The 23,050-nt window shown below is 36.2% G+C and overlaps 2 protein-coding genes across 2 annotated transcripts in view; both read right to left on the bottom strand.

Moving 5' to 3' along the window:
- Window positions 1–3,650: 3,650 nt before the first annotated feature.
- LOC122044011 (transcription factor bHLH137-like) lies at window positions 3,651–4,966 on the bottom strand. Its single transcript, XM_042604561.1, has 7 exons — window positions 4,727–4,966; window positions 4,500–4,634; window positions 4,363–4,428; window positions 4,203–4,271; window positions 4,033–4,116; window positions 3,848–3,958; window positions 3,651–3,752 (listed from the first exon to the last, which is right to left on the bottom strand). Exons 1-7 carry the CDS (start codon window positions 4,964–4,966, stop codon window positions 3,651–3,653), a joined length of 807 nt encoding a protein of 268 aa, XP_042460495.1.
- Window positions 4,967–16,107: 11,141 nt separating this feature from the next.
- The window catches only part of LOC122042382 (uncharacterized membrane protein YuiD-like), a 29,338-nt gene continuing 22,395 nt past the window's right edge, over window positions 16,108–23,050 (bottom strand). The window contains exons 3-5 of the mRNA XM_042602479.1: window positions 19,047–19,097; window positions 17,171–17,263; window positions 16,108–16,362 (exon numbers count right to left, since the gene is read on the bottom strand). Coding sequence (XP_042458413.1) covers window positions 16,282–16,362; window positions 17,171–17,263; window positions 19,047–19,097 — 225 coding nt within the window. The 3' untranslated portion in view covers window positions 16,108–16,281. The remainder of the gene's footprint in view (window positions 16,363–17,170; window positions 17,264–19,046; window positions 19,098–23,050) is intronic.

Raw genomic sequence — 23,050 nt, 5'->3', positions numbered from 1 at the left:
GGAGCATTCACGGGAAGAACAACAACGAAGTGTGTTAAGAATAGAGAGGAGTAGGAGAACATCTGAGATGGTGGAATTTGGTCCGTGGAATTAAGAAGAGCTTTCTAATTTTGTAATCATTCTTCCGACAACAAGTTCTGCCATCGTTGATTGCAGATCTATGGGAGATCGCTGTAAGTGTTTAATTATTTTGTGCAATTATTATATAATTCCTACAGGTATTCATTGGCTTAGAAAAAAATTTATGATAGAATCTTTAGAGAAATTATATAGAGAATTCTAGAAAAAGTGGTATTAGCGTAATATATATTGAACTAGTTAAGGATATATATATAAGGATGTAATGATCAGAGTGAAAACTTCAAGTAGATTAACTGAAACATGATCAACTCCAAGTTCTTATTTTTTTACACAAATTATGGACGAACTCACTCGACACATTCAAGATGCAGTGTTGTGGTGTATGTTGTTTGCAGATGATATTATTTTGGTAGATAAGACATGTAAAGGAATAAAAAAACTAAAATTTTGGTAGAAAACACTAGAAATAGAAAGTTTTAGGCTTAGCAAAGTAAAGACAAAATATAAGAAATTTAAGTTTAACAATATTAATAATAAGACAATTGTTAAGAAATGAGATGACGAATTATTTGAAACTGAGAGCTTTAAGTATTTAGAATCATTTTTATAAAATGATGGAAGGATTGAGAAAGATATCTTATATAGAATACAAATAAGATGGTCAAAATAGAGGAGAGCATCGAAAGTTTTATGTGATTGTAAAGTACCTCTAAAACTTAAAAAGAAGTTCTATAAAACGACGGTTAGACCTGCTATGTTATATAACGCTGATTGTTGGACTATGATTCGAACATATAAGCAGAAGATAAGAGTTGTAGAGATGAGGATGTTAAGGTGAATGTATGAACATACGTGGATGGAAAGAATAAGAAATGAAAGTATTAGAGAAAAAGTCGGAGTTGTATGTATTGAGGGAAAATTTTGAGAAACATGTTTAAGATAATATGAACATGTACTTAAACGGCCAATAAATGCTCCAGTTAGGTGATGTGAAACTATGATAAATACATATATCAAAAAAGGAAGAGAAAGATCAAAAAAGACTTGATTAATAATAATAAAATAAAATAAAATTTATTTAAGTATAGATGATGATGATATAGTGAAGAATATAGTCTAATGGCATAAAAGGATTCATATACCTGACCTCACTTAGTGAAATAAAACTTGATTATTAAATATATATATATATATATATATATATATATATATATATATATATATATATATATATATATATATATATATATATATATATATATATATATATATATATATATATATATATATATATATATGATAAATGTGATACACTAGAAAAATTTAGATAGGCCTCTAGATTAATGAATATCAATTTCCGATACTTTACCTAGTTGAATGCATTTTAGTTAAGGATATATATAAGGATGTAATGATCAGAGTGAAAATTTCAAGTAGATTAACTGAAACAGGATCAACTCTAAGTTCTTATTTTTTTTATACTAATTATGGACGAACTCACTCGACACATTCAAGATGCAATGTTGTGGTGTATGTTGTTTACAGATAATATTATTTTGGTGGATAAGACATGTAAAGGAATAAAAAACTAAAATTTTGGTAGGAAACACTAGAAATAGAAACTTTTAGGCTTAGTAAAATAAAGACAAAATATAAGGAATTTAAGTTTAACAATATTAATAATAAGACAATTATTAAGAAATGAGATGGCGAATTATTTGAAACTGAGAGCTTTAAGTATTTATAATCATTTTTATAAAATGATAGAAGAATTGAGAAAGATATCTTATATAGAATACAAACAGGATGATCAAAATAGAGAATAGCGTCGAGTGTTTTATGTGATCGTAAAGTATCTCTAAAACTTAAAAAGAAGTTCTATAAAACGGTGGTTAGACCTGCTATGTTATATAACGCTGAATGTTGAGCTATGATTCGAGCACATACGCAAAAGATAAGAGTTGTAGAGATGAGGATGTTAAGGTGAATGTATGAACATACGTGGATGGAAAGAATAAGAAATGAGAGTATTAGAGAAAAAGTCGGAGTTGTATGTATTGAGGAAAAATTTTGAGAAACATGTTTAAGATAATATGAACATGTACTTAAACGACCAATAAATGCTCCAGTTAGGTGATGTAAAACTATGTCAAATACATATATCAAAAAAAGACTTGATTAATAATAATAAAATAAAATAAAATTTATTTAAGTATAGATGATGATGATATAGTGAAGAATATAGTCTAATAGCATAAAAAGATTCATATACCTGACCTCACTTAGTGAGATAAAACTTGATTATTATTGTATATATATATATATATATGATAAATGTGATACACAAGAAAAATCTAGATAGGCCTCTAGATTAATGAATTATATCAATTTCCGATACTTTACCTAGTTGAATGCATTTTAGATACGATAAATATATTCTACCCATTTATATTTACATCTAGAACAATAAAAACATCAAAGTTTATATTTCCAACATCTAATTCATACTTTATGTAATGCTATTAATTAAAAAAAAGTCATAGCATTTCATAAAATCTATATACGGTATTACTAAGAATGAAATGACATAATACTTTTAGTAAATAAACTTGATAAAAATTAGTGCAATTAATCTCTTTAATCCCACTGTACCACTCATGTCTATACTAAGTGTTACACGTGCTGATACATCAGAACCACAAGTATATATCGTTACAGGACAGAAACACCAGAACAAAACCATATTTTTAACTTAGATTACCAGTTAGATGCCAAAGTATAGCAAAAGATGAATACATTCATCTTCAGCGTCTTTATTAATTCGTCCAAAGGTCAACACGGATGAAATAAATCACGAACGACAGATCAGTTTGATGTCAAACATGCAACATCAACAACTGTTTGTCCGGTCGCATGACTTTCTTTTCCAGGCTTCAAAATCTAGTTTTCAGATTAATATCACTGAGAAAACACCGATTGATTATCTTTTTGTATATAATTAATTCTTAGAACTCCCTTTAGATAAAAATGACTGAAATTGAGTACAAAACAAGCAGCGATGCATCTCTGTCGGTTAATCAATTAATTAATGATCACTCTCTCGGTAGTGATACAGAGACTTTCTCATCAGCAAACAGTTCGTCTCAGAGGACAGCTGAATGACACATTTCATCGGAGGAGATGTATCATTTGCTGAAATGAATCCTTTTTTCTGATCCCATATCTTTCTCGGCACAAGACAAAAATTCTTGTCATCACTCAGTTACAATTTTCATCCATTCCATTCCATCATTAAAAAAAACCTTTATTATAAGATTAATATTCATGCAAAGACGGCCTCCATATAATATCAGTTTCTTGACCACACATGCACTGCCATATCTACGACAGGCAAAGATACTTATAATTAGATTGATTCTATTTTAGCTCGGGATGTAGAGCAGTAGCTTCCATCTCTACACATGCATGCTTGGTATGATGATACATAGACCTAGAAATAGATTGAGAGCTATATTCATGAAAGGCGCACTTAATGAGGTCCTAAAGCATGCATGTAGGTTCACAATCGACTAGTACTGAAAGTAACAGTACATGTTGGTGAGGTCTATGTGATTGACAATTCTTTGCTCTTGCTCCAATATCAAACTTCTCACCCAAGGTATGCTGCCATCCTGAAAAGATGATGAGCTGTGATCAGACAATAAAATCCAAGTGAAGTACCAAATCATATTCAATGAAGGGCGAGACTTCAAAAAGAAAAGACCACCTGAGACAAGGATGTGGGGCCTTGGCCCTTCTGCGAGAAAGGGTCTATCATCAGGTAATTATTGGCTCCGTGCTCTTCACTTTCCATTGCTAATTCTTCCTCAACATTGAACTGTTGCAATAAACAAAAACAGTTGAAACAAATATATATCGTCTATATTCACATATAGTCGACGATAGAATTACCTCTATTTGATTCATGGTGTCATCAAAGTCCATGCCACAGTGACCGAACATGGTGTCCACTGAAGCAAGCGTCATGGAGAGAAACTGGCGATGCATATAGAATTAATGAATAATGTAGGTATATATAACAAATTTTTCTCTTTAATTATATTAAGTGTGCATGGCTCTACCTCGACTTGGTTTTGCAGATATTTTACATAGTTGATAATCGCATCGAGGACAAGTGCTTTCCCAATGACCTGGGCAAATTAATCACAACAGCAACAACAATGTATCGTTGTGATGTGAATAGGACACGGATAAAATAAGATTAAATAATTGATCTGTTACCTGGTCACATCCAGGAATGAGACTTTGCAGCAACTTCATCCGCTCACTGATCCTTTCCCTTCTAACCTAAACACATTCAAGTTATATAGGACTTAATCAATTGATCTTTTAAGTTAGTGCATGAGAGGGACTAGTACTCTTTCTGCAAGGCTGTGTCTATCTGTTGCTTGGCCTCTCCTTGCTCTCACACTGACAAATCCTTCTGCAGTCGGAGGCTTGGCTTCATTGCTTCGCTTCCTTGATTTCTTATTCGTTCTCTCCTTTCCTTGTTCCTTTATAATTGCAGAAAATTATTACAGAACAATTTTAAAAAGTTCATTCGTCGTCGATCAGAGATATTAAGGGCAGTATATAATGTGGTTACCTGGGATTTAGTGATCAACAAGTTAGTTTTATCAGTATAACTTGCTCTTTCTCGCATCGTATCGACATGAGATTCTTTTTGTTCTCGACCGATAGAGGTACTCATGCTGATAGTTGGGTTCTCTTCGAAGAAGTGGCTGATGGAGCAGTCATTGGTAGTGCCCATGGTCTTTTCCCAATCGTGTTGACGGAAGCATATTTCAGCAGTATTGGTGTTTGGAAGCTGCCGAGAGAAGGCCATGGTATGTAGATTGTTGTAGACGAAGACGAGAATCGAGATAGAGGAACGAAGAGAGAATGGCAATGGCAATATTTGTTGAGGGAGAGAGAGGTGGTCTGTGTCTTATCATGCTACCTTCTCTCGAGGGATTAAATAGAATGAAAGCTTTTTGTCGACACCTCCACTTGGATTTGATAGTTCACTTTTGTGTGAAATGTATGTCAAAATCATTTTGTTGTACGGTTGGGAGACTATATATATATCTCTCTCTATTAGAGAGAGTTATATTATGAAAATAAATATATTGTTTCAATTATAAGAATCAAATTTATTGACAGCTCCCTCCAGGATAACTAGCTCCTACTGAATATGAGAGGTAAGTTACGGTTGTACTCGTTGAAAATCTATCTCATGTTTATTGATAATAATATCTTTTATATGAATCAACTGTGTTAGCTCGTGAAAATTATATGGATTAAATTTCCGTTCTTTAATGATCTCACGTTGGATGCTTCAATACAAGATCTACCAAAGCAGAAGTTACATTTGTAAATTGGACTAACGATCATCTGCCATCTTTCCCAATCATTAGCCCATATTAAGGTTTTAAGTTTTTGATATTTTATCAAATATATAGCACACGCTCAACTTTAATATCTATCAAAGGATTCATTAGTTCCTCAAAAGTGTTTGGTGACCCTATATTAGAATAATGAATATCTTCTCTAGAAATATATACTTATACGATGATTGAAACATGAGGTGTTGTCACATATGTTTATCCATCACTTTGAACTCTCTAGGATCATTAAACACTTTTTGTCATAAACACTTTCGATGATTAAGTGCTTGATTTTAAGTGCTCCGTGACCATTAAGCACTTTTGACAAATGTTTGGTGACCCTATATTAGATTACGAGATGTGGCTAGGGGGCAGGGAATAGATCCTCACTTTCATTCGTGTGTTTGTCTATAAATTCGTTAGTTTTGGGACCAAATAGCTAAAGACAAGTGAATAGCAATTATTAATCTACAGGATGATTCTAACTACTCTTGTTCTCAATAGCAAAGTCATAAAATGATTAACATTACAAAAATGAACACAGAAATAATCATGCTTACCGGCCAATCATTACTGCATTTATTTAATTTAATGTAATTCAGCAAGCCCCATGCTCCTACTCAATGGCCTATTATTTATTAGTAGATCACTTCGAGCGAGTATTTGTGTAATCACACCCTTTGAAAATCGAGTATGATTGATACTTTGATGAATTGGGAAAATATTTTAAGTTTGGATTATTATTGTATTTGATATGTGTATTAAGTCATGCATAACTTGGATATACACATATAGAGTGTTGTTCTTAAATACTTGAAATACAAATATAGAAATCAAAATCTATAAAACTTACAATGACTTATAGACGATCCTCTATTCTTCATGTGCAATCGGCGATGGCAAAATGTGATCTTCTAGCTTGCTGTCAGAAGAGTAATAACAGAATTGGACAGCTCCTCAAAGATTCATAAACCAAATCTCAACTCGATGGTAGTGGACAAACCAAAACTTATGATTTGTTCTTCGCAGCAACCCCTTCTCTCTCATTTGTGCACAAAGACAAACCTTGCATAGAGACCTTTCACACACGGGACGAACCCTTTCTCTTTGAACTTGCACAAACCTCGCACATAGCTTGTCTTTTTTGCTTCTTGGACTTTGGACACAATTTTATAAGAGAAAGATGACGAGGTGATCTAAATGGACATGTCAGAATGAGAAGTATGAGTGGGTGCATGAGATTTATGAGTTTAAAACAAGTAATAAAGAAGAGAAAACTATATTGAATTTTATGATAACATATGACATTATACTAACTAATACATTTTTTTAAGAAAAGAAAAGAACATTTGATCACTTTTGAATAATAAATTACAAATTAACTTTCTTATGATTAAGAGCATCCACATTGGTGGGTGTTATAACACCCACCATCTCATCAAAAAGTGTGGGACCCACATGCCACATATACATCATATTAACACATCCATTCTCTCACATTCGTTTTAACAACCACCTTCATTATTTGTGGGATCCGCTGTCCATTCATCTTTATTTTTATTATAATTTCAATTATATTTACACAATTTAAATAATTATTATTTAAAATAATTAATAATATTATTTTAAAATATATTATTTATGTAAAATTAAAATATATTTATTTAAAATTAAAATAAATAATAATATTAATAATTTTATTTAAAATTAAAATATTAATATAAAATTGAAATGAAGGAGTACAACATAAAAAAAATTACACTTGCATAAACTTAAAATACAATACTTTCAAGGATTATTGTTGTATTTTTTAAATTTTTTTAATAGATTATATATATTGTAGAATAAGTTTATGGTGGGTGATAATAAGTTTGTGGTGTGCCATAGGGATTTTTTTTTATTTTCCTCAACGTTATTTCCTCTCTCTAAAATGCTTGTGGTGGGCCATAGGTATTAAAAAAAATATAAAAAAAAGACTCCTAGAATTAAGGTAGAAATTAAAGGATTGAAAGTAAAACTTATTTAAGAAGAAGGTAGAAGTATAAGTATTATATGAAATATATAGTGACTCTAATACGACATGACATAAGATAGTATCAAAGTTAAAAATAGTAGTCAAGAATATATTCAGTGAGTCAAAGGAGCATGCACCACCAAGTAAGAAATCTTGGTGGTGGAATGAGAAAATACAGGAGAAAGTGATGGAAAAACAAATAGCTTATAAGAAATTATATATTTATAAGAATAAATAAAATTTTAAAAAAAATATACAATAGTCAAGAAAGAGACTAAAAAAGTAGTGAATGAAATTAAGAATAAAATTTTTGAACGGTTATATCAAAAATTTGATACAAAAGAGGGAAAAGAGACATGCATTTATAGAATAGTTAAAGTAAGAGAGAGGAAGACACGTTGATTTTATCCAAATAAGATGTATTAAAAATAAATGCAATAGGATACTAATAAATGATAGAAAAATAAAAGAGTGGTGGAAGAGGTATTTTCATTAACTTTTTAATAAAGGTTTAAGTGACCAACTTTACCTAGATAATTTAAGTAGGTCAAATGAGTATAAAAATTTAAATGTTTATCATAAAATTCAAACTTCAGAAGTAAAACTAACTTTAATGAGATGCAAAATGGAAAAGTCGTTGAACTAGATGATATTTTAATAGAGGTATGAAGCTGCCTAGAGAAATAAAGTATTGAATGACTTATAAAATTATTTAACATAATATTGAAAATAAAAATAATAATTGATCAATGGATGGTAAGTACTCTAATTTCCTTATATAAGAATATGAGAGACGTACAAAATTATACAAACATAAGGGTATTAAATTAATGAGTCATACTGTAAAACTTTAGGAAAGAATAATAGAAAAATTTTAAGGAAGAAAACCATGGTGACCAAAAATTAATTTAGGCTCATGTATGAAAGATTGACAATAAGTTATATATCTTCTTAGACAACTAATTGAAAAGTATCGGGAGCCAAACCAAGATCTACATATAATATTCATTGGCTTAGAAAAGTTTATCATAGAGTTCTAAGAGAAATTATATAGAGACTTCTAGAAAAGAAATATATTAACATAACATATATTGAACTAATTAAGGATATGTATGAGCATGTAACGACTAGAGTGAATACTTTAGACGGACTAACTAAAGTATTTCCAATAAAAATAGGATTACATCAAGGATCAACTCTAGCTTCTATCTTTTTACACTAATCATGGACGAACTCAATGGACACATTCAAGACATGGTACCATAATACATGTTATTTACATATGATATTGTTTTGGTAGATGAAACATGTGAAAGAGTAAATGTTAAACTAGAATCTTGGTAGAAAATACTAGAATTGCAAGGTTTTAGGTTTAATAGAGTAAAGACAAAATATATAAAATTTAAGTTTAACAATATTAGATGTAATGAGATAATTGTTAAAATAGGAGATAATAAGTTGGCTAGAAATGACTTTAAGTATTTAAGATCATTTTTACAAAATGATGGAGAGATTGAAAGAAATGTATTACATTAAATATAAGTATGATGGTTGAAATGGAGGAGAGCGTCTGGTGTTTTATGTGATCGTAAAGTATCTCTAAAACTTAAAGGTAAATTCTACGAAACAACGGTTAACCCTACTATATTATATGACACTGAATATTGAGCTATGACTCAAGCACATGAGCAAAAGATTAGAGTTGTAGAGATGAAAATGTTAAAGTAGATGTGTGGATATACAAGGATGGACAGAATAAGAAATGAAATAATTAAAGAGAAAGTTAGAATTACATCTATTGAGAAAAAACTACGAGAGACACGTTTAAGATAGTATGGATATGTACTTAAACGACAAATACATGTTTTAGTTAGGTGATGTAAAATTATGACAAATACACACATCAGACGAGAAAGACCAAAAAAGACTTGGTTGCAATAATAAAATAAGATAAAATTTATTTAAGTATAGATGATGATATACTAAAAGATAAAATCCAATAATATAAAAACATCCATATAATCAACCCCACCTAATAGGATAATATATGGTTGTTGTTGTACAATATAAACACATCATGTGTAATCAATATTATATTGAAACTGATCCTGTCCGAAAGCGGGAAGGTGGAAAGTTGGGGATGTGGCGGTTTCACTAACCGGCTATAGACCTTGCTCTGCTTTGTAAAACAAGTAACGTCAGTGTCGAGCCAGGGAATGGGTCCCCAGCGTTAACTCTCAGATGCTCACGTCAGTCACCGGAATAGTCGAAGAAAGTGGAGCAATAATAACCCTAGCGCAAATAGTGAATGACGCGTACCTCCGTCGATGCTTAGACTCCCCTTTATATAGAGCATTGGTGGGCAACGTACATGCTCCTCTAGATGTGGACACGTTCTCCAATGTGTCCTATGAAAGGACCTGTCAGAAAAGTACTTCTGACACTATTCCTTAACTGGGAATGCATATCCCTGACGAGACAGTTGAAGCTTCCGTCGTACGATCTGCCTATTGACCATGCCTCGTGTCAGCAACACTATCTCCCAAAAGGATATCGAGAGATATGACAATGGTCCCGTTGCTTGGCCGAGTGAGGTAGCTGCTCGATCGGGACTCCTTCACTTTGTTGATGGTCAGGTCCCGTTGCTTGGCCGAGTAAGGTGGCCGCTCGATCGGGATTCCTCCGCTATGTCAGCTTCAAAGATGACAAGGGTCTCGCTGCTTGGCCGAGCAGGGTGGCCTCTCGGCCGAGATTCCTCCGCTCTGTTGGCTTCAAAGATAACAAGGGTCCCGCTTCTTGGCCGAGCGAGGTAGCCGCTCGGTCGGGATCTCTCGCCATGTCGACCTTAGCTGCTCTTCCTTATAGTGATTGTGTAGTAGCATGCCCTCCTATTCAGACAAGATCTTTGGTTTCCTTAGCATCCTGTTGCTCCACACTGAGCGTCCGACTACTATAGCCTCCCTCGGCTCGACTACCAAAGGTGATCCATTTTGACACCTTGGCATTGACCACCTTGACTTTAACCACCACCTCAGCAGTTGACCTGTGTTGAGTGGGCCTCTCTATATTGTCATATCATAAGTCTCTCCCTTAAGTCTAGTCGAAGAAGGCTGTAAGTCCGACTGATTGGACCTGTGCCGAGTAGCCTTCCTATATTCAGCTTCATTATTGGTGGCCCAATAATCCAGACGAACGGACAATTGCATCCTGTCCTCCCATGGTGAAATCAACAGAATGTCGATCCCGCTGCCTTACCAAGTGAACGAGTTGTCGACGTATATTTTCCAGGTTTCATCTAGTTCAGTATTCTGGACTTCAATGACGAAGTCAACTAAGGCCTGGGCTTTAATCGCCGTTCAGGGTTGATATTGAATATCGAACTCACTCAGCTCGGTTGTCCACTTGATCAGCCGTCCGGATGCCTCTGGGTTAAGAAGGACTCTTGCTAGGACGCTTTTGGTCATCACGATGATCAGATGCACTAGGAAGTACGGGTCGAGTCTCCGAGAGGCTAGTACCAATTTATATGATAATTTTTCAAGACAGATGTAGCAGGATTCTGCATCTTTTAATATATGACTCAAAAAATACACAGGTTATTGTTTGTGGTTATTCTACTTTACTAATGCTGAGCCAACCGTATACTTGGTGGATGACAGGTAGATCCAGAGTGGCTCGCTAGCGCTCGACTTAGCTAATACAGGCAAGTAGTTGAGATACTCCTTAAGCTCTTCTAGAGCATTATCGCACTCTGTGTTCCATTGGAATTTTGTCGTTTGGCGGAGCACCTTGAAGAACGGATGACTTCGGTCAGATGACTTGGAAATGAACCTTGACAGCATGGTGATTCGTCTAGTCAGCCGTTGGGCCTCCTTCAAGTTGTGGGGCAGGGGCATATCCTGTAGCGTCTTTACTTTGCTCGGATTCACCTCGATGCCCCATTCGGTGATGATATATCCGAGGAAGTGGCTGCTCTTTGCGCCGAACAGGCATTTGTTTAGGTTCAGTTTTATCCCATATGCCTTTAAGGTTCGGCATGTCTCCTCAATGTCTGCACAAAGGTCAACGGCTTTATCCCATATGCCCTTAAGGGATTTTATTAATATGTCATCGACATATACCTCCATATTGCGACCGATCTGTCGTTGGAACACATTGTTCATCAGCCTCTAGTAGGTGGCACCGGCGTTCTTCAATCTGAACAATATGACATTGTAGCAATACGTTCCATCGGTCATGATGAAGCTGACATTTTCTTGATCCTCCCAGGTGAGCGGCACTTGGTGGTATCCTTGGTACGCGTCGAGCATGCAGATCAGTTCGCAGCCCGCTATAGAGTCCACCATCTGATCTTTCATGGACAGTGGATAGAAATCCTAGAGCACACCTTATTCAAATCGCGGAAGTCAATGCAGACCCTCCACTTGTTACCCGGCTTAGAGACCAACACGACATTAATGAGCCAACTCAAGAATTGGACTTCCCGGATGTGACCAGCCTCCATTAGTTTTTTTTTATCTCCGCACAAATAATCATGTTTTGTTCCACGCTGAAGTCCCTCTTCTTCTGCTTCACCGGCCGAGCATCCGGTTGGACATAAAGCTCATGTTGAGCCATGCTCGGCAAGATGCCCAAGAGCTCGTGTGTCGACCAGGTGAACACATCGTGATTTTGTCTAAGACAAGCTAAGTAACCAACTCCTCCTTCTTCTCGCTTTCTAGGTCGGCGACGACAAAGGTAGTTGCCTCCGACTGACTTAGGTGGATCTGAACCTCCTCATTTTCTTCATAGACCAGTGTAGAAGGTTTCTCCGTGATAGCGTGCACCTCCAAGCACGGGTTCTTCCGAGAGGCCTTTGCTTCAGATTTGACCATCTCGACGTAACATCGCCGAGCAGCCAACTGGTTGCCTTTGACTTTGCCTACCTTATCATCCACTGGAAATTTAATCTTCTGGCAGAAGGTGGACACCACCGCTCGGAACTCATTGAGTGCTGGTCGGCCCAATATGATGTTGTAGGTCGACGACGCATTCACTATAATGAAGTTTGTGGTCCTTGTCCTCTTCAGCAGCTCCTCCCCGAGCGAGATATCAGGTGGACTTAGCCGATCGGCAACACTTTGTTGTCTGTGAATCCGTGGAGTGGGGTTGTCATGTGTAGCAACTCGCTCCAATCGATTTACAGCTGATCAAACACCTTCTTGAATATGATATTCATCGAGCTCCCTATATCAACAAAGCTTCAATGAATAATGTAGTTATCGATTATTGCTCGGATGATCAGCGTGTTGTCGTGAGGGATCTCCACTCCTCCTAAGTCTTTCGAGCCAAAACTGATCTCGGGTCCTTCGGCCTTCTCCTTACTATAGCCAACAGCATAGATCTCGAGTCGCCAAGCGTGTACCTTCCTCACTCGGTTGGAATCACCGCTGATCGGCCCACCAACGATCATTCCTATTTCTCCCCGAGCAGTGTTGCTCCTGTTCTCCTCCTCTCGAGTCGAAGGCTTGGCCCGCTCGGTAGAGGCTCGAGTAGGATTCTAGTTGTTCCTCCTCTAAGATTGATGAGGGTGTGGTTCGGCCCCCGTCCTTTCTTCCTCCCTTCTCTAGGCTGATCGACACCTGTGTCACTGATCAGGGGATGGTTATCAACAGCGATTTCCTTGCGGAGCTGGCCTACTAGCTATCGGCGTCAGGTCATAGCAATCCCGCGTGTTGTGCGTCGCTGACTGGTGGAAGGAGTAGAACAATGATGTCTACACCTTGCCTTTTGCAGTCTTTGGGCGACTGGCTGCCACATGTTGCACGACATACGTCTTGGGCTCATGGTGTGGCTGTGCTCCTCTTATCGAGGCCCCTTAGGAGGTTGATGGCTTCTCGATGGACGTCGCTCAAGCATTGCTGCGAGTTCAAGCGGCACCTCCCTTCTTTTGGCCGCTTGGGCTTCCTCCATATTTATGTATTTTGTTGCCTTCCTTTGCAAGTGGTCGAAGTCCCTCGGTGGCTTCCGAATGAGCGATCGGAAGAACTCTCCCTCAGTGAGCCCCTGGGTGAAAGCGTTCACCAATACATCTGAGGAGACCACTGGGATGTCCATGACCACCTGATTGAAGCGCTATATGTAGGCCCTCAATGCTTCTCTGGGCCCTTGCTTCAAGGAGAATAAGTTGACGCTTGTCTTCTAGTGGCGACGACTACTGGCGAAGTTGTGCAAGAACGCCGGTCGAAAGTCCTTGAAACTATAAATAGTCCCGTGCGACAATCTCTTAAACCAATGTTGTGCTGATCTGGAGAGGATGATGAGAATGACCCAACACTTCACCCCGTCAGTATACTGATGCAGTGTGGCTGCATTGTCAAATTTCGCCAAGTGGTCGTTCGGATCGGTAGTTCCTTTGTATTCTCCGATCGCCAATGGGGTGTAGTGTCTCGGAAGAGAGTCGTCCAAAATCCCCTATGAGAATTGTTCATTGATTCGCTCGGGCGAATCATCGTCTCTGAGTGTCTTTCCTTTCCGTGCGTCCCGAACAGATGTGTCATCCGAGGAAGACCCCCAATCCTTGTCCGCTCGGCCCCGTTCCTCTAATGGAGTCCTGAACAGTGATAGGTGAAAGGAGATTGGCGCACTAGGCACCTCCCCATACGTGTCGATCGACTTCTTGTTCTTTGCTCGAGCGGATATTTGGTCCGCTCGGTCTCCAAGTTCAGCCTGACGACCCGCGGCTGATGCTGCTGGCTCTTGCATTTGGCGCTCAGTCAACGTCTGTTGTTATTGTTTCTCCACTATTTTTGCCACTCAAGCTTGTATCAGCATGTCGAGCTCCTCTTGTGTCAGTGTTACCGTGGTAAATTGTCCAGCGTCCTCCATCTTCTCGTTCGGATGCAGGCTACGTTCCCATAGACTGTGCCAAAATGATCCTGTCTGAAAGCGGGAAGGTGGAAAGCTGGGGATGTGGTGGCTTCGCTAATCTGTTATAGACCTCGCTCCGCTCTACAAAACAAGTAACGTCAATGCCGAGCCAGGGAAGGGGTTCTCGACGTTGACCCTCCGATGCTCAAATCAGTCATCGGAATAGTGGAAGAAAGTGGAGCAACAATAACCCTAGCACAAATAATGAATAACGCATACTTCCGCTAGTGTTTGGACCCCCCTCTATATAGAGCTCTAGTGGGCGACATGCATGTTCCTCCAAGCGTGGAGACATTCTCCAATGTATCATATGAAAGGACATGTCAAGAAAGTGCTTCTGACATCATTCCTTAACAGGACATACATGTCCCTGACGAGACAGTAGAAGCTTCCGCCTTACGATCCACCTATCGACCATGTCTTGTGTCAGCGACACTATCTCCTAGAAGGATATCGAGAGATATGACAATGGTCCCATTACTTGGCTGTGTGAGGTAGTCGCTCGGTCGAGACTCCTCCTCTCCGTTGATAGCTAAGTCCTGTTACTTAGCCGAGCAGGGCGGTCACTCAGCCGGGATTCCTCCGCTCTATTGGCTTCAGAGATGACAAGGTCCCGCTGCTTGGCCGAGCGAGGTAGCCGCTCAGTTGGAATCCCTCCGCTATGTCTACCTCAGCCGCTCTTCCTTGCGGTGATTGTGTAGTAGCATGCCCTCCCGTTCGGACAAGCTCTCTGATTTCCTTAGTGTCCTGTTGCTCCATACTGAGCACCCAACTATCTTATCGTATTATCTGAGCTAGACGGTTGGCCCACCCGGACACTTATTACCCGACCAGCATTTGTAGCCTCTTACTAATCGAACCCTGATTGACCCGACCAGCCACTATAGCCTCCTTTCGCTCGGCCACTGAGAGCGAGCCTTTTGACATCTTAATGTTGATCATCTTAACTTTGACCTTCGCCTCGGCGATTGACTTGTGCCGAGTAGGTCTCCCTATATCACCACATCAAAAACAATTATGAGTCATAACTACTACAAAATAATATACTTTATCTTTGAACAACATTGATCAATATTATATTATAATAATTGTGAAATTAAAACTGTTATTCAATTGTAATAGTTACGAAATTATAATCGCTAAAATAGCACTAAAAATAAAAGCATTTTTTAAAACAAAATGAATTGATATGGTATAGAATACTACTTTAATAATAAATAAAAAGGAGACGATTCTCACAAAGATGTGCTTTTGATTCTTGCCCGAAAAATTTTAAGTCCTTAAAATCTTTAGATATATTCCAAAACTCAAGCCAAAAATTTGATTTATATCCTTCTATGTTGTGATGATATAAGATGGTTTGAGTTGTGAATATCCACCGAAGATCGCGAGGGTGATCGTCCCTCGTGGAGCATAGCCAGCCTTCGAATTGTGATATAAGATCAATCACAAACAATGAAGCCAAAGACAATTTAATGATGATGGATATGCCACACAATTTGATCATTATGACGATGTACATGCCACACCTTTATTTAGGTTGTGGGAAGAAAACTTTCCTCGTTACAAAATGCATAATAAATAAACAAAAACACATGCTGTATAAAACAAATCATAAATGTATAGATGATGTTTGTAAATGAATTCTTTAAATTGTGGAGCACCTATAGAAGGAAATTTAATCACGAAAGAATGAAGCATCAAAATCCTCTTTCAAGTGCCATTCCCTCACCATTACACGAATTCAGTAAAATTTAATCATCTATAAATCGACCAAATTGTAGTTAATAAATTTTAAGGAATATATATTATAAGCCTCGATATGAAGTCAATTGTCACATTCATGTGTTCTCAATGTAGCTCCATTAGCAATTTGTTTATAAATTGAGCTATACCAGCTACGGCGCACCCCACTATAGCACCAGCAGTTACCTAAGAAAGGCATCATAAACAATTATATAAATTTTATGAAGAAATATTCTTGGGCAAGAGAATCATACAGTAAGATAGATACAAATCCTCTCCCAACACTCCAATTTCATAGGGGACATAAAAGCAAAAAAAATGGCAAAAAAGATCAAGTAACCAAATTAATAGTTTATCCTTTAAAACGCAAGTGTGCAGACTACTAACGAAACATTAGGTGCCCTAATCTGGCGATGGAAAAACGCATTCAAGCAAGGTGGAGTTTCCAAAAGAGCACTTGGCATCTGAATTTTCCAACATAATGTCCCTTATTTTCCATAATCTTCAAATATCACTTTTTCTCTAGGTACCCAAATATTCTGAGTTTGTTTGAAACAGACTCTTTTCAAATTATATCGATGACCAAAAATTTTGCCATTTGAAGATAAAAATCATACAAGAGAATTACTAAGAGTAAGAAGTAAAGCAAATAGATTACATAAGTGTTTTAGCTAAAGATGCATTGATGTCCAAAACGTATCGATTTCCCTCCAAAATGAGAAAGATTTGGGCCATCAAAATAAAATGATTTGAAAAGATAGAGAGATATGTAGGTGTTTAGTTGGAAATCCCAAAAGCCAGATGTGCCCTTTGGGAAATCTGTGTGTAGTTTAATCTAGAACATGAAATTAAAATCAACTAATTTTTAGAGATGAATTTCTTCAATATTGTCACTTGATTAGATCATTACTGCAGCATATCCAAAAGGAAAAGATGTGGCAGGTTGCATTATCTAAACTAATGCAAATAAAATGTTCACAGATCATTATCAAACCTGTAGAGGAGTATGGCCTAGAAGTTCACGCAGTGGCCTAGTGTCAGCTAGAGGGTGTTCGTCTGGAAGCTCATACACAATTTGATTCAACACCTGAGGTGGCAAGAAAAAGCAGAAATTATGCGTGTAAAAGCAATGTCTCAGTTTGTTAGAGCAAACATTGTGATCATTATGTCAACCTATGATACATGATAGCCCACCACAACACTCTATAGCATTCAAGAGAATTAAGATGCTAGCTCGAACTTTCCAATTGTTTCTTTGTTTTTAGCAAATATTATTGAAATTCTGATTATTATTTCAAGGATTCTCATTAATTACTTATTGTACATTTTATGGTTTTGCAAGAATCTAGTATTGTAATCTGCTTTTTCTTTTCAAATTTGAGTACAATGCCAACAAATAAACCACCATCATGAGAGTTGGGGTAACTTGCCAAGGGTCACAAGAAAGAAGTTGGCAGAATTCAGCTGATTTCAATCCGGATTGGTTGAGTTGGATCAGGATTAATCAAATCTAATCCAAGATCTCAGATGAAACAACATAATCTCATCAAAATTAAAAAAAGAAACTGTTTGATTCAATAAATCAGAACTGTTCAATTGAAAACCAGAGACATCTCTATGAATTGGCCAAAATCTCATCTGATTGGAATTGGAAATCTAGTGTCAATGAGAAAAATAATTGAAGAATAACAAATGAAGGCAGATCGTGAGGAAGAAGAGAAATGAAGAAGATTAGAAGCTTACCACATAGGAGGTTCCTTCTCCAAGTGGCATTCTTCAGTTGGAAGTACTAGAAAAGTCGAAGAGATGAAAATTAGCGAGGCGAGGCAAATAGCAAGTAGGTTTTAATATTATTTTGCTGTAAGATCAGATATATATATGTAAGGTCTGCTGTAAGGTCTGTGTATTTGTTATTTGAAATTACTTATACAAGGTATCAGATAATAGCTAACAAGAAAAGAGTGCTACAATAAGGTGGTACATATTACTATGTGTATCAATTATTTTGGTTAGTACACATTAATTATAAGTAATAAAGGATAATATTGGCTATATTTCAATACATGATAAATTTGTTGGAAATTATTGTTAAATTTGATAATGTAGACAAAAGAAATTTGATAAATAGTATACTAGTTAATCGATAAATTAGCTACATCAAGATTATAATATTGGTATTGCAAATATCAATAATAATAAAAGAAGCAATTATATTATTATTTATAAACTAATATCTAATTTAAATTAATATAAATAATAATAGGAACAATAATATTAAATATATTAGTCACCTATCAAATATAATTTATTTATTATCTCATCAATTATATCAACTGAAGTAGTATTCAATTATTATTAATATTAAGTCCCCATGGGTTGGCGCGGTTGGGTACCTACATAGGTGTTTGCTCAAAGATCTTGGGTCAACTCTCAACGGGTGCACAATGTCTTGTTGGGTGTCTGGCCTCCCTCATGCAAAGGACCATTGCGCAAAGGCAAAATGCCCCCCGTGATTTATCTGCTTATATCTTGACATAAGATCGGCGATACTGCGATATCATCTTTTGCTCCAATTATTATTGATATTAAAATTTTAATTGTTATATTACTCATTTATCTGAATTCTTTAACATATTGTAATATCTCATTACTAATATTTATTTAGTAACATTAATTGTTCAATAAATGGGCAATAATTATTTAGTATTCCTGACCCTTTTTACTTTTATAAAATGAACCTACACAGTCCTAAATCACTTGCTGGACCAGAACTTGAGAAAGAATTATTTGACAACGATTTACTCTTTTTTCAAGCTTTATTATTGTTCATGAATTCTGATTTGAAGCTTTTAAAGGCCATGAAAACATACCTCTGCCTGTTTTCCAGTATGCAGTCGAACTCCAAAAGCATCATACATTACCTGGTAGTGAGTGGTGAACAAGATGTCATTGCCAAATAAGAACACAGTTAACAGATTTAAGAATCAACTAGATGTTGCATTGGTAATTGAATCCTTGAAGTATGCTGTTCACATGAAAATGACAAATTTTAACATGAATGTATATATCACTGAAAAGACATCTCTGAATCAATGGTAACCTGACAAGCTAATAAACAATCACAAAAAAGGTGTACTAGTATTTCTATATCTATTTTCAAAACAACAAGGCTAGCATATTGCCCTACAGAGTGCCAGCTAGCTAAATTGGTGTCATTACCCAAGGTATTGGTATTGATTTTTACATTCATCTTGCCGAGGTTTATGCATCCTTTCTCCTCAAGAAAAAAAAAAGAAAAAGAAAGTTCCAGTGTACTACACCATGTCTCCGGAATTTTTATTTACTCAATTAGTCAATTTATGCAAGACAACAGATAACTTTGAGTTAATGAATGTCTTTATTATCTATTCATAGGCTGAAACTGGGTAATTTAACATCCATGACAATATTACATTACTAGATCATTAAGTTTTGAATGTTCCCCAGGAAGACAGTTATTTCATTCCTTTAAAACTAACACACTAAAAAATATACTTTACAAAACAAGATCATGAGGACAATATTTGCATGTATATATACGTGTGTAAGGAAATTTTTTCAAAAATATGATAGTTCAACTAGTCATTTATTCTGGAAATGAAGCAGATGGTGACAGTCAGCAGGCTAACTCTCCTTAGCAATATTTACACAGCTCATGTGTGAAATGTTGATTGATTGCAATTTATTTCCTACTTTAGGTACATTTGCAAGATCTTTATGTTTTAGATTTGCCTGCACATGATTCATTCACTGAGTTTTATGCATTTGTTCACCTTTCTTTCTAGCTTATGCTTGTGAGGAAATAGCAAATCAAATATTCATTCCATCAAAAACAACAATAATGTACATTTTTTGCCCTTTCTATTGCAACTTGATGATTGCAAATTTTATTAATATTTTATTAGACGTACACATTACTCATTTTTAATGATAATATAAAATTAATCTATTTTATTCTAATATTTTTGCTTAGATTTCCATCCACTGCCTATCCACTATGCAGTTGGTTGACTCCCTATCTTCTTTTTAATTGACAACTTGCCTATTGATTATCATATTGAAATTATTTATGTTGTATTTAATCGCAACGCTCCAAGTTTCCACCCTTCGTGTAAACTTCTAAAAGGAATTAACTATTTTCCTTTGTTTATTTATATTTAAATCAATTTTCAATTTATTTCCTAACACAAGCAAAAATACAATAAGAAACAAAGGTAACAAAGAGCACATTTGTTGCCAGAATATGTACATAGCTACTAATGCAATGTTAGGAAAATAATTGTCACCGCTTAATCCAGTTCATCTATTCTTATTTATATATTGAGGGAAAGAACTGGTTCTTTCAAAGTAACTAAATTTCCTCTAAATTTGGGTGACTTAAAATTTTAGCATTGGACGTTTGTTATTTCACAATTGCAGAATACAGCATTAGCAGCTACACGCAACCGAAAGAAGCCACAGGCAACAGTGTGAAGTCATCATGATTTAAAAATAAACATGAACAAACCACTTTACTCCCAACTATTTGAGGACCCACAGGATTTCAAAAATTAATGAAAATGTTACTTGGAAGTTGGAATTGCAATATTAACAAATTTATGATGATTTGATATATAAAACAGATAAGAATCACCAGAAGCTCTGCCAATTCATGTGTAGATCTAAAATTATAGCAAACTGGGGTATTTCAGATGAATCTGTTACTGTAATACCTTTGAAAATTTTCTTCATTTTTTGATGTCAATGTAATTATTTTGAGTTAGGGTGAATGCCAATAGAGATTTATTTGCCCATGGTGAAAGCAGCACTGAAGAGGCATTGGGCTCATGATTGTGGGTGGCAGAAAGTCACCCTCGGCTTTATGTATGGAGTCGCTTGCGTTGAGCCAAGTAGGGAAAGGAGTTTAGTACTTTTTGATTAATATTAAGGGGTTTAAGGTAAGTTTATTACAAATAGGGATGACTAAAATTGAAGTGGTGATTTGAGAAACTATTGAGGCTGTGATTGAAATGCATCAATGAGTTTTCCAAACTTAAGGCAGGGAGCGTTTGTGCATGATGAAAAGAGGAACTAAAGTGTTCCCTCTTCCCCTTCCTCCTCTTTTCTCCAAGCCCTCCCCTCATCTTCTTTCTTTTGAGTCACTAGAGATCTCTAGGGAGAACAAGTGGTGGACTCCCTCTTCTTTTCCTTTCCTCTAATGGTTGACAGCTACCAAAAAGAGCAACTAGGACTTTGGGACAAGATCATTTATAATTTCAACTCCCTCTCCTCTCTCTCTCTCTCTCCTCTAATGACTTGCAACTACCAGAAAGAGCAATTAGGGCTTTTGGGTAAGATATTAAGAATAATTTTCTTGTTGAGGTTGAATGGGACACTAAATGGACTACATGAGGTCCTAAAGGAAGATTAATGTTGCTTGTGGGCATGGAATCTTAAGATGAATTTTGTATTAGGAGAAATGCTAAAGAGAAGAGAACCCTTTTCCTAGTGGCAGAAGAACCAGATAGGTAAAAACCCTGTAAGTACCTAAACCATGGAAAAGGTAAATTAAATGTTGTGATTGTGTTTGACTTAAAGACGGTATAATGTGTATGTTTCATCATTGCAAAGGGCACTCAGGATGAACTGAAACTGATCTTGAAGTTCCAAAGAGTAACAAGGTGGGTACAATGGGTTCATTCAAAGGCAAGTTATTATTTTGATGCACTAATTCATATTGCATGCACATGATGGTGTTGGCATAATGCAAACATGGTTTTCGGCTTTATACATGTGTTGATTCCATATTGCATGGGTACAATGGCATCAACCTAATGCAAGAATGAGTGTTGGCCCTATACATATGAAGGTGTTGACCTACTACCATTATGGTGTTGACCCAATTATACTCGTGGTGTTGGCCTAGCAAGCATGATACACTATGAAGGGTGTTGGCTTTCTCACACATTTACATTCTAAGGTGTTTAGCTTGATATCTTGTGTTCTATTTGTTGGAGAGATAAGGGTTCTACGTGGTCAAGTTCTAGTAGTTTGTTTGGATGTGTTTGACAAAGGATTTAAATTAGATTTTTTGTGTAATTCTGATGTGTACATCAAGTGTGTAGGGACTTAGCAAAGCGCACATCGAGCTAGAGTAGCTTGTGACTTGACGTGGTTGAATTGTTATGATGGATGACTTGATGAATTCAAGTTGGTTGGATTATGCTCAATAACTCATAAGTCCGTAATGAGGTGAAGTCATAAGTAATTGTCAAAGGATGGTATAGAGCATCCAAGAGTGAAGAGACTGAAAAATTTTGGCAAGATGTGTTGGTGTAATCACCCTGAAATGATTAGAATGTATCATAGGTTTTGACATTTGGACAAAGATTTTAATTTAAGATTGCTTTTTATATTTGATAGTGTGTCATATAAGACTTAGAGAAATATAGATAGAGACAACTTGGCACGGCCAAAATACCTAATAGTTAGAAGTCTATGTAGATCAAAGAAGGATGGTGTGGGATATCGAAGAGGCCACAAAACTAGAGCATTGGAATGAAGTTGTGCCTGTGGAGGCAAACTACGTAGGTGGTTTGTGAAAGATCCACATGGAACTAGCCAACGATTTAACGATTTGATTGCATCTAAGGAATGAGAAGTCTAACAAAAGACGGCCTCATGGTGGAGAAGCTGCATAGTCAACTCCTTGTGAGTTAAGAGTTAAGAGACCTATACTTAATGGGAAAGCGTCTCAACATAAGTGAACTCAACCATTAGAATGGTCATAGTCAATGTATACAACTGAAGGGGTTCTTTAGTCAATCAACTAATAAACTATATGGGGTTGTGGTTT

The sequence above is a fragment of the Zingiber officinale genome, chromosome 2A (genome assembly GCF_018446385.1).
Source record: "Zingiber officinale cultivar Zhangliang chromosome 2A, Zo_v1.1, whole genome shotgun sequence".
Classification (NCBI taxonomy): domain Eukaryota; kingdom Viridiplantae; phylum Streptophyta; class Magnoliopsida; order Zingiberales; family Zingiberaceae; genus Zingiber; species Zingiber officinale.
The sequence above is the reverse complement of the archived record's forward strand: the minus strand, read 5'-3'. Positions and strand labels throughout refer to the sequence as shown.

Excerpts from the sequence above, each read along its gene's own strand:
- LOC122044011 (XM_042604561.1), bottom strand. The coding sequence starts at position 4,966 with ATGGCCTTCTCTCGGCAGCTTCCAAACACCAATACTGCTGAAATATGC. Across the intron at positions 4,429-4,499 it reads GACACAGCCTTGCAGAAAGA|GTTAGAAGGGAAAGGATCAG; the intron begins GTACTAGTCCCT and ends GAATGTGTTTAG. Across the intron at positions 3,959-4,032 it reads ACACCATGAATCAAATAGAG|TTCAATGTTGAGGAAGAATT; the intron begins GTAATTCTATCG and ends TTATTGCAACAG.